Genomic DNA, 11,507 nt, shown 5'->3' on the forward strand with positions numbered 1-11,507 from the left:
ATGACATGTGAATATTTCAATATATAATGTTTGTGCGCAAATAGTGTGTGTGTATTACACATATATATGTGCATATATAGGTGTGTGTGTGTGTGTGTGTGTGTGTGTGTGTGTGTGTGTGTACATATATATCCATCCCATCCATTCGCTTCCGCTTATCCTTTTCAGGGTCGCGGGGGGCGCTGGAGCCTATCCCAGCTGTCATAGGGCAAGAGGCAGGGTAAACCCTGGACAGGTCGCCAGTCTGTCGCAGGGCCAACACGCAAGGACGGACAACCATTCACACTCACATCCATTCGCACATTCACACCTAGTGACAATTTGGATTATCCAATTAACCTATCCCCAAAAGCTGCATGTCTTTGGATATATATATATATATATATATATATATATATATATATATATATATATATATATATATATATATATATATATATATATATATATAAGCTCTCCTCTACCAGAGGCCTGGGAGCTTGAGGGTCCTGCACAGTATCTTAGCTGTTCCCAGGACTGCGCTCTTCTGGACAGAAATCTCCGATGTTGTTCCCGGGATCTGCTGGAGCCACTCGCCTAGCTTGGGAGTCACCGCACCTAGTGCTCCGATTACCACTGGGACCGCCGTTACCTTCACCCTCCACATCCTCTCGAGCTCTTCTGTGAGCCCTTGGTATTTCTCCAGCTTCTCGTGTTTCTTCTTCCTGATATTGCTGTCATTCGGAACCGCTACATCGATCACTATGGCCGTCTTCTTCTGTTTGTCTACCACCACTATGTCCGGTTGGTTAGCCACTGCCATTTTGTCCGTCTGTATCTGGAAGTCCCACAGGATCTTAGCTCGGTCATTCTCCATCACCCTTGGGGGCATCTCCCATTTTGACCTCGGGACTTCCAGGTTATACTCGGCATAGATGTTCCTATACACTATGCTGGCCACTTGATTATGGCGTTCCATATATGCCTTGCCTGCTAGCATCTTGCACCCTGCTGTTATGTGCTGGATTGTCTCTGGGGCATCTTTACACAGCCTGCACCTGGGGTCTTGCCTGGTGTGATAGACCCCAGCCTCTATGGATCTTGTGCTCAGTGCTTGTTCTTGTGCTGCCATGATTAGTGCCTCTGTGCTGTCTTTCAGTCCAGCTTTGTCCAGCCACTGGTAGGATTTCTGGATATCAGCCACCTCCTCTATCTGCCGGTGGTACATACCGTGCAGGGGCCTGTCCTTCCATGATGGTTCCTCGTCTCCCTCCTCTTTCTTGGGTTTCTGCTGCCTGAGGTATTCACTGAGCACTCGGTCAGTTGGGACCATCTTCGAAATGTATTCTTGGATGTTCGTTGTCTCATCCTGGACTGTGGTGCCGACACTCACCACTCCTCGGCCCCCTTCCTTCCGCTTAGCATACAGCCTCAGGGTGCTGGACTTGGGGTGAAACCCTCCATGCATGGTAAGGAGCTTTCTTGTCTTTATGTCAGTGGCTTCTATCTCCTCCTTTGGCCAGCCTATTACCCCAGCAGGGTACCTGATCACGGGAAGGGCGTAGGTGTTGATGGCTCGGATCTTGTTCTTACCGTTCAGCTGACTCCTCAGGACTTGCCTGACCCTCTGCAGGTACTTGGTGGTTGCAGCTTTTCTAGCGGCCTCTTCATGGTTCCCATTCGCCTGCGGGATCCCCAGGTACTTGTAACTGTCCTCTATGTCTGCAATGTTGCCTTCTGGTATTTCAATCCCCTCAGTTCTGACTACCTTCCCTCTCTTTGTTACCATCCGACTACACTTCTCCAGTCCGAACGACATTCCAATGTCATTGCTGTATAGCCTGGTAGTGTGGATCAGTGAATCAATGTCTCGTTCACTCTTGGCATACAGCTTGATGTCATCCATGTACAGGAGGTGGCTGACAACTGCTCCATTCCGTAGTCGGTATCCGTAGCCAGTCTTGTTAATGATCTCAGATCATTGATAATATATATATATATATACACACAGACACATGTGTGTTGTAACTGCTAAAGATTGTGACGGCATTGACCATCCTCCACAACATCTGCCTCAGTGCTGGTGACATCGTGGCCCCAGTGGATGAGCCTGAGGAAGATGGAGCAGAGGATGAGGAGGGGAAGGCTGGTTTGGAGGCAGTTAGTGGTGCTCCTTGGCGGGACCAATTGTCATCTGAGGTGTCAGCCCTGGAGGAGGTGCAACTAGACCACGACTACTGTTAACAGGCAAGTGAAAATTTGTGTAGGAATCTGTTTTCCGGTGGCATATAGCACTTTGTCAAACTGTTGTCTGCTACAGAGTCACAAGTATTATACTAGTAGTAATATAGCATCCACCATCTCCTGCTTGCATATCTCTGACATCTTAGTGGTGTGGCAGCCGTCGATAGAGCCAGCCCTGCAAACCTGTAGATGGATGTTGCAGTGGACAGTGGGAGGAAGCATCCTAAAGTTCTCTTTGCAGACCACCCTGTGACCAAACCGCAGGTCACAATTGCAGCACTCCATCCATGTGTGATCTGTCTTCAGCAGATCCAGCAACACTGCCAGAGACGTCCTGGTATTTTTTGGAGTTGTGAAAGAAACGGTCCAGGAACAGGTCACTCAGCCGGTCGTAGCGGGCATGCTCCATTTTGCTCTCCTGCGACCTTCTCTCCTCAGTCTCCCTTTGTTGCTGCATGTCCTCCCTGATGAGGTTCAACAGCTCGTCATCCCGATCCCGTTTCCTCTTCCTTCCTGTTGCCGGTGACTGACTGTCTTCCTCATCAGTGTCAGATTCCGCTAAGTTTTGGTCACCCACTGCTGAACTTGGCCCTGGAGTGTCCTCAGGGAGAGTGGACAGTAGGACAGGAGGCCTAATGGAAGGCCTCTCTCCTATTACCTTGTCCATGAGGGCAAACCAGGGCCAAGTGGCAGCAGTGGGCTTCCCACTTACACCTTCTCCTGACCCTGGATACTTGCAATCCTAAAGGCAGGGGAAATTAAAAAAAAGGACAGTTGACAAATGATAACACCACCACAACTCTTAGTAGGTGTACATTTACTAACTTGTGTCCTCATGACTTATCTTCTTGAGAGCAACATACTTTGTATTTTGCCTTTAGGTTATCCCACTTTTTTCTTGCCTGTAAGGGGGTGACTGTCCCCTGCAGGCCCATCTTCTCCAGGATAGTCCTGATCACACCCAAAAAATAAGAGAAGACTGAAACCTTGGCAACTATGTTAATCCCTAAATCCAAACGTTTGCACAGCAGAACACCATTGGAATACCGTCTGGTTTGTTCTTGTACCTCCATGCCACAGTGGCAGAATTCTTCACACCAGAGGTGGTCATTTTTGCCTCGCAATTTGATGAGGAGAGTCGTAAGTGGCAATATGTAAGTGGCAATGCATGACAAACTGCTGGAGCCACCATACTACTTCACGTGCAATCTTTCATGGAGATTCTATAAATTATAAGCTAACCATAGGCATATGCCCAGAGACTACCAACAGAACCGCTACGAGGGTTCAACTTTGTAACACCAGGTTTCCAAGTACCTCTCCCGCTGTCACGCCCGATTCGCCCGCCATTGTTCTGCTCAAAAATTCTTCTTCTGGTTCAGAATTTATGCGACACCGCAATGAATCCTGGGATATAGTAGGACACGAATTATAATTTGGGACCAATCCGTAAAATTCGGGGCAAAGTAGGACGCATTTGTTGCCACATTTTGAGTACTCTTTGAATTCGGACAGCCTTCGTCACGTTGCTGTGACGTCATTGCATCCAAACATGGCATTTTAAGCATCCTTCCCCTGAATTCGGACACAGCCTTCATCTGCCCGTTAGTCTATCTGCTGAGTTCAATGTCAAGTCAGCTTCCTTGTGATTTTTTCCTGTTTCCTGTTTTACGTTGTCTCATGTGAGTGTATTCAGTTTTGCTTCCCCTGTCTCGTTAGCCCTAATTTATCCCAGCTGTGTCTTCCTCCTGTTTTCCATTCCCTGATTACTCCCCTGTGTATATAAGCCCTGTGTTTTTCTTTGTTCTCTGTTGGGTCGTCCCCTCATGCTGTGTGGTTTTCTCTCTGTGCGTCTTGGTTCCAGTTTTCTTAGTGTTTAGTATAAGTTTCTAGTTTAGTTTTGGTTTTTGCAAGTTTATCGTTTATGGAGTTTTTTCTGCTACTGCAATAAAAGCAACCTCTTTGAGTTTACTCTTCCGTCTGAGTGTCCTGCGTTTTGGATCCTACATCCTGCGTGCCACAGCCGGTTCATGACAGAATGACACGACCACACTACAGACCCAGCAGTTCTCGCTCCATCTGAAGAGCTCCGGGAGGACCTCATTCACTCCATGGATCAGCTATGCAACCAGTGGCTTGATTTTCCTGTGGAGGAGTATCGTTGCGCTGTAGCTAGCCAGCTACAGCGATTGATTTCTGGTCTGCCCTGGCTACTGAATTCTCTCCACCCGCTTATACAGGACTTTCTTCTTAATTCACTGCATCTCCACCCCCCAACTGCAACCGCTCACCTGCCCAGCCTGCCGGAAGATTTGCTACCAGGTCTGCCAGAGGACTCGCAGCACAAACTGTCGGACAAAACTCCACCCAGTCAGTCGCCTCCTCCTTCTGCCCAGAGAAAGTGGCGGTCACGCCACCATCAAGCTCCGGTGGTCAGTAAAAGTGACTATTTTACGCACGCTCAGCCCACGAACAGCCAGCTCATGCCAGCACAGGCTTTTTACAAAGCACTGGGAGTAATAATTGTTCCACCTAGCATCTCCACACCTCAGTAGGAGCAGCCACATCAGAACTGCTCCACATCACCAACAGCTTCCCCTGCTGCTCCCGCTCCTTCTTCCAGGAGGAAGCGACGTTCACGCCACCGGCAGTCATCAACAGATGCCGTGAGTCAGAAAGACGTGTTCATTTAGCTCCTTCCGAGCCTGGACTTACAAACCCTGAGGCAGCCATTCCTGAGCCAATGAACTCTATGACAGCTAACTCAGGTTTTGTCAAAATAGAAATCGTAGATTCAGAGACTATTTCTTCCCAGGCCACGTTTTCCGGCTCCATTGATTTTAAAGGTCTTTTTCATGTTCCTTCCGAGCCCAGGAATATAATAACACAGAGTTAATGCCGGCTCCGAGACTGTTTCCGTTAAGACTGTTACTGCTGTTAAAGAACTGGTTTTTCCAGAGATTGTAATTTTTTCCATTCCCTGATTACTCCCCTGTGTATATAAGCCCTGTGTTTTCCTTTGTTCTCTGTTGCGTCGTCCCCTCATGCTGTGTGGTTTTTGCCTCTGTGCGCCTTGGTTCCAGTTTTCTTTGTGTTTGGTATAAGTTTCTAGTTTAGTTTTGGTTTTTGCAAGTTTATCATTTATGGAGTTTTTTCTGCTACTGCAATAAAAGCAGCCTCTTTGAGTTTACTCTTCCATCTAAGTGTCCTGTATTTTGGGTCCTACATCCTGCGTGCCACAGCCGGTTCATGACAAATACTGTAGGAACAACAAGTAAGCCTGCAGTGCAAGAGCTAAGTGCTCTAATGGGGTGATACGGTACTGTAAGGTCCCTAAGATAAGATGGGGCCTGATTATTTAAGACCCTATATGTGATGAGCAGGATTTTGAATTCAATTCTGGATTTAAGAGGGAGTCTACAAAGGGAAGTCAATATAGGAGAAACAGACACTCTGGACTGGTTACCAGTCTGACGCAGGGCTAGGTTAAATTAACAACAGTGAAATTCGATTCAGACTTGCTGGTTATCCTGTTTAGATGCCATCTTGGGAACGGCAGTGTTTTGCTTTAGTTCCACCTAATAAGTCTTTAATCGTTCACCCAGAAGGTCAGCGACTTAACAGGAGATCAGAGCTGCTGTCTGCTATCCTTTCTGTTGGTCAGTCTTGAAGTGATAATTATATGCAGCTTTGTTTCAAAGCAGCACGACTTCTTTGCATATCGACTGACAGAAACGTTTTAAATTTTCATTTGATTTTATCATCGAGCATGCAGTGACAATTTCAAACTGATTTCAGCTCACTTTTTACATGAATGATGAGGTTGATCTACATGGGGATCTAATTTGTCCTGTATATAAAGATTCCTTTATTATTTCACACATACTGGCTTTTCCCCTTGCTGCCCCCCTTGTGTTATATTCCATGAAGTCTTGTTGTGCTCATGTCACCCCCTTTATAAACCTTGGAAGATAATTATCAAATACCAACACTGCTGGAAACAACCTTTCTGCTCAGATTTTTCCTGTCCTTTGCCCATCAGAATTCATCCATTGAAGCAATAGGCAACAAAGACAGGCAACATTAAAGGGAAGAAATGGACAGCAGACATGAATGTTGAGGAGAGACATGAAAAGACACGAGTTAATGGAAGCTGAAAGAAAATGCAGAAAAAAAGGATGGTGAAGAAATGCGGGAGGAGACGATCTGATGTCAGCGGAGAGCAGGCGAGGGAGCTCATTACTGCAGGAAAGATGACCTCCGTGACTCTTGACGGTAGCTGAGGATGATTGAGCCTCCATGTTAGAGCCACTTACGCTGGAGGAAATCCCATGCAGGCGCAGTGTGGGACTCAATCAGGAAGGTCCTTCTATTACATTTCAAAGTGTGTGTGGGGGTAAAACTGCCCGTCAAATGTCCTCCATCAGAAATCTCTCAGTATGCAAATCTGGAAAAATCATAGAAATTCACACAGTATTGTCAGTCTCTTTGTAACCTGTCAAATGACAAGGAGCATGGCAAAAATTAATTTACTGCAGTAAAAGCTTGCCACCATGTTCAACGAATTTCCCTCTTCATTCACATTTTATTTTAGATTTGATTTGATTTGGTAGTAGAAACCGGTGAGTGTGGAAGTCAGAGGGTGTAACAGGCTTTGGTTGAAGGGTCTCCCAGCTGCTCTCGGCCCCATTTCCTTCCATTTATCACCTTACCCTTCCCGGTCCCGGTCCTACAACCCTACCTGCTCACACACAGTGCTATCCATCTATGGCTTATCCTCTGTGAGTGTTTCTGTTTTCTAGCCTTTTAGCAGTCTTATTGTAAAACTCTGGGAATCAGTTTATCTATTCCATGTCCAATTTTGCTTCTGCCAAAGCAGATTAAAAAAACAGATGTTATAGAAGTATGAAAAAATGATGCTCTTACGCACTCCTGAATGAGTAAAATACACTAGAGTAAAATAGATCACTGTCTTGTAGTTTACTAGTCACTACTGTTTGTATCTTCTGCTGTGTTTTTACAACCCGCTGTTTCACACAGGTGGGAAAAATATAAAAAGGGAGAGAGTCTGGGATCGATTCAGACATAGGGCTGAAACCTGTGTGAGAATTTTACATTAATAAAGATTTTAGAACAAACCAGAGTTGCGAAAGATGAGAGAATAATCGAAAGCAGATAACATTGTGCTCAACAAACAGGTTAAAAAATCACAAATCACTGCACCTATTTCCCATTGTCCTACCAAAATAAAGAGCAATCGCTGAAATTAAAGTTACTTTAGAAAGTGCTTCGAAATAACTAAAGCTATTAGTGCTGAGAGACATTTAAAGGTGGTTACAAGTGTGGAGGCTTGGTTTGGCTTTGACACAGATGTTTGTTCAGGAGCTGTAGACATCAAAGTTAGTGTCATTGTTTTCAGCACGACAAATAACCATGGCAACTGGAGAAAACATCAGAAAAACTGAGAGCAGATGGGATTTTCACCAGCTGCTTCATTTTACTGGTTTAAGTGTGGAGAAAAACTGTCCCAAACACAAATCCAAGTAAAATGAGAACGTTCTTCCACGCAAATGGAGCATCCTCCTAGGAAAAGACAACAGCAAAAGTGTGATTGAGTTAAACTGCCAGACAACCTGGAGAGATTTTGTCACGAAGAGTTTCCTGTTCAGGTTTAATTCACTGAAGTACATATAAATAAATAATGAGATGCTTCATCACTAAAACATCTGGCTTCAGAAACGAGGACTGTTAATCACATCTCACAGTAAAAAAAAAAACCCATAAACACAGACATCCAGAGGAAAGACGAGTTAACTTCTGTGCTCCTCGTGTATTATTCAGGCTGAGAGTGGATGAAAGCTCTGTTTGCTCAGACAGGTAGAAGGAATGAAAGCTACTGACAGCGAGCGGTATTGATTACTATTTGGGGGCAAGAGGGAGCGCAAGACTTTTCACTTTAAGGTCCTCTGACTTGCCTGCAAATTATGTTTGACAGGATTTAAAAGTCCTGATGTGAAACTTAACTGATCAGAAACAACAAGTCTTCTGCAGCAACATTTTCAGTATGAAAGATTCTCACTCTTGTACTTTGAGGATTTTTCCTAAAACTTCTAATAAGACTAAAGGCTTTTAAGGTAATGACCTTATAGTACCATATCACTCCATTAGAGCACTTTGCTTTCACACTGCAGGCTTACTTGTTGTTCATAGAGTATTTAAAAGCAGAATGGGAGGCAGAGCCTTCAGCTTTCAGGCCCCTCTCCTGTGGAACCAGCTCCCAGTTTGGATTCAGGAGACACCCTGAGTGTGGTTTTTTTTTTCATTTTCTTCTTAATTTCTGGCTCTCTTTTACAGGGTGTCTTCATCGTTTTCTTCCTCCCCTCACCCTAAACTGATGATGGCAGATGGCCATCCCTCACTGAGGTTTTTTGAAGTTTTTCCTTCCTACTATTGCCAAGTGAAGCAGACAGTCAGCAAAAGCAAAAGAATTCAAGAGAATCAAAATTCAAAAGCAGGCAAGATGCCAAAAACTCACCAAAAAGAAGTTGTTGTTTTTTTCAGTGAGGCTTTCTCTCAGTGATTTATGAAATGAGTTTAAAGGCAGCTGAAGAATGGTTCCTTTCTTCCATTCCAACTCTGTGAAGTGCTGTTTGGCGGAGGACTGATCCCTCCATCTATCTTTGAGCCACAGCTGACTCAAACTTGCTGTGTCACATTTCCCTCCATACAAAATAACTAAACAAGAACAATAAAAAAACAAGTTTCTTTCTTATTCATCTGAAATCTGCATAATTTGTGGTCATCCTGAAAAATCTCCCCTTTAGATAAAGAGCATCAGGTGATGCATGACAACAGGTGAAAGTGACAACTATTGTAAACTAAAGCAAGACAAAGTAGAGTTTAATATCTAATAAGACCATTTTAAAAATACGTTTTATTCTAAAAGCTTGCTCAGGACTTCCTTTCCGCTTTCACCAACATGTGTTTTCTTTCACTCTCCGAAGTGGGTGTTGTGTCGTATTCATTGTCTGCACCTGAACACTGAATGACGTTGCCGTTTTCGTTCGCTTGGCAATAGGTTTTAATCCTTGGGGAAATTTATTTGTGTTTACATGTTTCTTAATCCTTTCTGCTCTTGTAGCAACAAAGAACAATTTCCTCCCTACATGTCTGAGTCACATTTTATCTGCAGCCACTAAATTAGATTTGGACCTTTTGTGTGTAATCTGATGTTGTGCCAACATCTCGTCTCAGCGAACCATGCCCTCTGACTTCTGCTGAGATGCTTTCTCCACATTCATTCCTGATCTAGAGTTAAAAGCATGACTCAGACATGAGTTTGGCCAATGGAAAAGATGGAAAGAAATGGAAAGTTCAGCAATCGAGTCTTCATTTCTGTTGCATCTCTAATGAATTTTCCAGCTGTTCCTCAACAGCAGGACAAGAAACCATGTTCCAAGTGGACAGCAAATGGGCGGCAAAAAAGAGAAAACCCAAATCAAGCAAAGCAGAAGTTAAAACAAACCAAGGAAAAAAAGCACAGAAACCAAGTCTCATCAAAAACAGAAAGAAATCACCCGCTTTGCTTCAGTGCTGCACACGATGAAAGGGAAATAATTTATTTAGATAAAAAGCACTTACTACAAACCCTGCAGGCCTAACCAGACTGGATTTGGAGCAAGCAAGCAAGCAATTTATTTATATAGCGCTTTCAGATCAGCCATCAGCTGAACACAAAGTGTTGTACACTTGACATGCCAAACATGATACATTGAGCATGTTAAAAACAAATGAGAAAAAATAGTAATAATAATATAAGATAAGTAAAATATATATATTTAAAAAAAACACATTTAAAACAATAAAATCAGCACATTAGATTAAAACAATAAAATCAGGGTCAGACTGTGTCATCAGAATCAGAATCGTGTTTATTGGCCAAGTATACAGTATGTGCAGACACATACAGGGAATTTGGTTCCCGTAGATGGTGGCTCTCAAGCACAGCAATGTAAATCACACACACACACACACACACACACACACACACACACACACACACACACACACACACACACACACACACACACACACACGTGTCTATATATACACATTACACATACACACACAAAGCTGTGTAAACCAACTATAAATAACGAATCTAAACCTATATGCATAAAATACAGAAATGAATGAGGTGGAATGAATAGTCATAAGCCAAAGAGTAAAAATGGGTTTTAAGACGTGTTTTAAAAGTGGACAGTGAAGGGGCCTCTCTAATGTGCTGGGAAAGATTGTTCCACAGATTAGGAGCAACAATAGAGAAGGCCCTATCCCCTCTGAGCTTTCTCTTGGACCTGGGTACCTCCCAGGTCAAAGACCATGACAGCTGCTGCTGTCAGTGTGCTGACGTCATAATCCTAAAGAGCCTGGCTGTAAAATAACAGGACACCAATCAGCAGCAGACATGTCAAGACCAGACATGCAGATGGAAACCTACAGGGGGACACTTAAAGGTCCTCATAAGCTGCGAGAGCACACTCCTATAAACACACATATGTAGAGTATTACACCGAGGCCTGGTACTGCTGCAAAACTCCAATGACAGTGATTTGAATTTTGAACTTTATCCACTGAGTTTTCTGAGCCTCCACTCCAGTGACAGCTTGAACCTGAGGTAGAATTAGTTAAAGGTGATGCTGATTTTGGTCAGCTGAGGTTCAGAAACATCACTTTCGTTCTATTGCTATGAAAAGTTAAAAGTACAACGCTTAATGTGAGACATGTGAGTCGTGCAAAAACAGCTGCATTTATTATTATGAGTCTTTTTAAATGAGTTGCCTATTTTTGGTGAAGTGCTTCATCCATCTAATGACTCCATCAGTTTGTGTTGTGGTTGTTGTTCAGTCGGGATGTGTTGTCCTCTGACTCACAGTTAAAGCACTGGCTTCTATATCTTTCAGTCTTCTTCCCCCTTGGCTCTGCATTTACTGCAAACACCTCCAGTTTTCTAACAAATGAAACCTCTCTCCTGATGCCCCCCACCAACCTCCCCACCTTCGTATTTACTCCCCCTAACACCATCTTTTGATTCATGGTTACAGCATGTAGCTTTGGTGCTCCACAGCAGCTTTTATAGCTGCAACTGCATCAGATAAAAAGGAGAATTTTTTTTCTTTATACTTTTTCACTTTCCTGATTCCAGGTCGTAACTCCAATCACTCCCTTTTTTGAGACTGGTGCATCATTTTATTGGTTGGTCTGATGTGAGGCTCTATTATATC

General features: G+C 43.8%; 2 protein-coding genes across 2 annotated transcripts; both read right to left on the reverse strand.

Annotated features, from left to right (window-relative positions):
* Nucleotides 1-460: 460 nt before the first annotated feature.
* On the reverse strand, nucleotides 461-1,447 carry LOC147313211 (uncharacterized). The gene has a single exon (XM_086264483.1). It carries the CDS (start codon nucleotides 1,445-1,447, stop codon nucleotides 461-463), a length of 987 nt encoding a protein of 328 aa, XP_086120609.1.
* Nucleotides 1,448-2,488: 1,041 nt separating this feature from the next.
* LOC147313212 (uncharacterized) lies at nucleotides 2,489-4,878 on the reverse strand. The gene is made up of 4 exons (XM_086262925.1): nucleotides 4,771-4,878; nucleotides 4,515-4,611; nucleotides 3,087-3,313; nucleotides 2,489-2,965 (listed from the first exon to the last, which is right to left on the reverse strand). The coding sequence occupies exons 1-4, from the start codon at nucleotides 4,876-4,878 to the stop codon at nucleotides 2,489-2,491; spliced, it is 909 nt and encodes a 302-aa protein (XP_086119051.1).
* Between the last annotated feature and the right edge of the window lie 6,629 nt (nucleotides 4,879-11,507).

The sequence above is a fragment of the Aulonocara sp. 'chitande type north' Nkhata Bay genome, linkage group LG15 (assembly GCF_057382095.1).
Source record: "Aulonocara sp. 'chitande type north' Nkhata Bay isolate Kocher_YH1m ecotype deep benthic linkage group LG15, A_spYH_male_GT1.1, whole genome shotgun sequence".
In the NCBI taxonomy this organism is placed as follows: Eukaryota; Metazoa; Chordata; class Actinopteri; order Cichliformes; family Cichlidae; genus Aulonocara; species Aulonocara sp. 'chitande type north' Nkhata Bay.

Bases quoted from the DNA above. Each gene is read 5' to 3' on its own strand.
- LOC147313211 (XM_086264483.1), bottom strand. From the start codon at position 1,447: ATGCATGGAGGGTTTCACCCCAAGTCCAGCACCCTGAGGCTGTATGCT.
- LOC147313212 (XM_086262925.1), bottom strand. From the start codon at position 4,878: ATGACTGCCGGTGGCGTGAACGTCGCTTCCTCCTGGAAGAAGGAGCGG. The intron at 3,314-4,514 runs GTGAGCGGTTGC...TCTGGTGTGAAG, and splicing joins TCTTCCGGCAGGCTGGGCAG to AATTCTGCCACTGTGGCATG. The intron at 2,966-3,086 runs GTATGTTGCTCT...CCCTGCCTTTAG, and splicing joins ACCTAAAGGCAAAATACAAA to GATTGCAAGTATCCAGGGTC.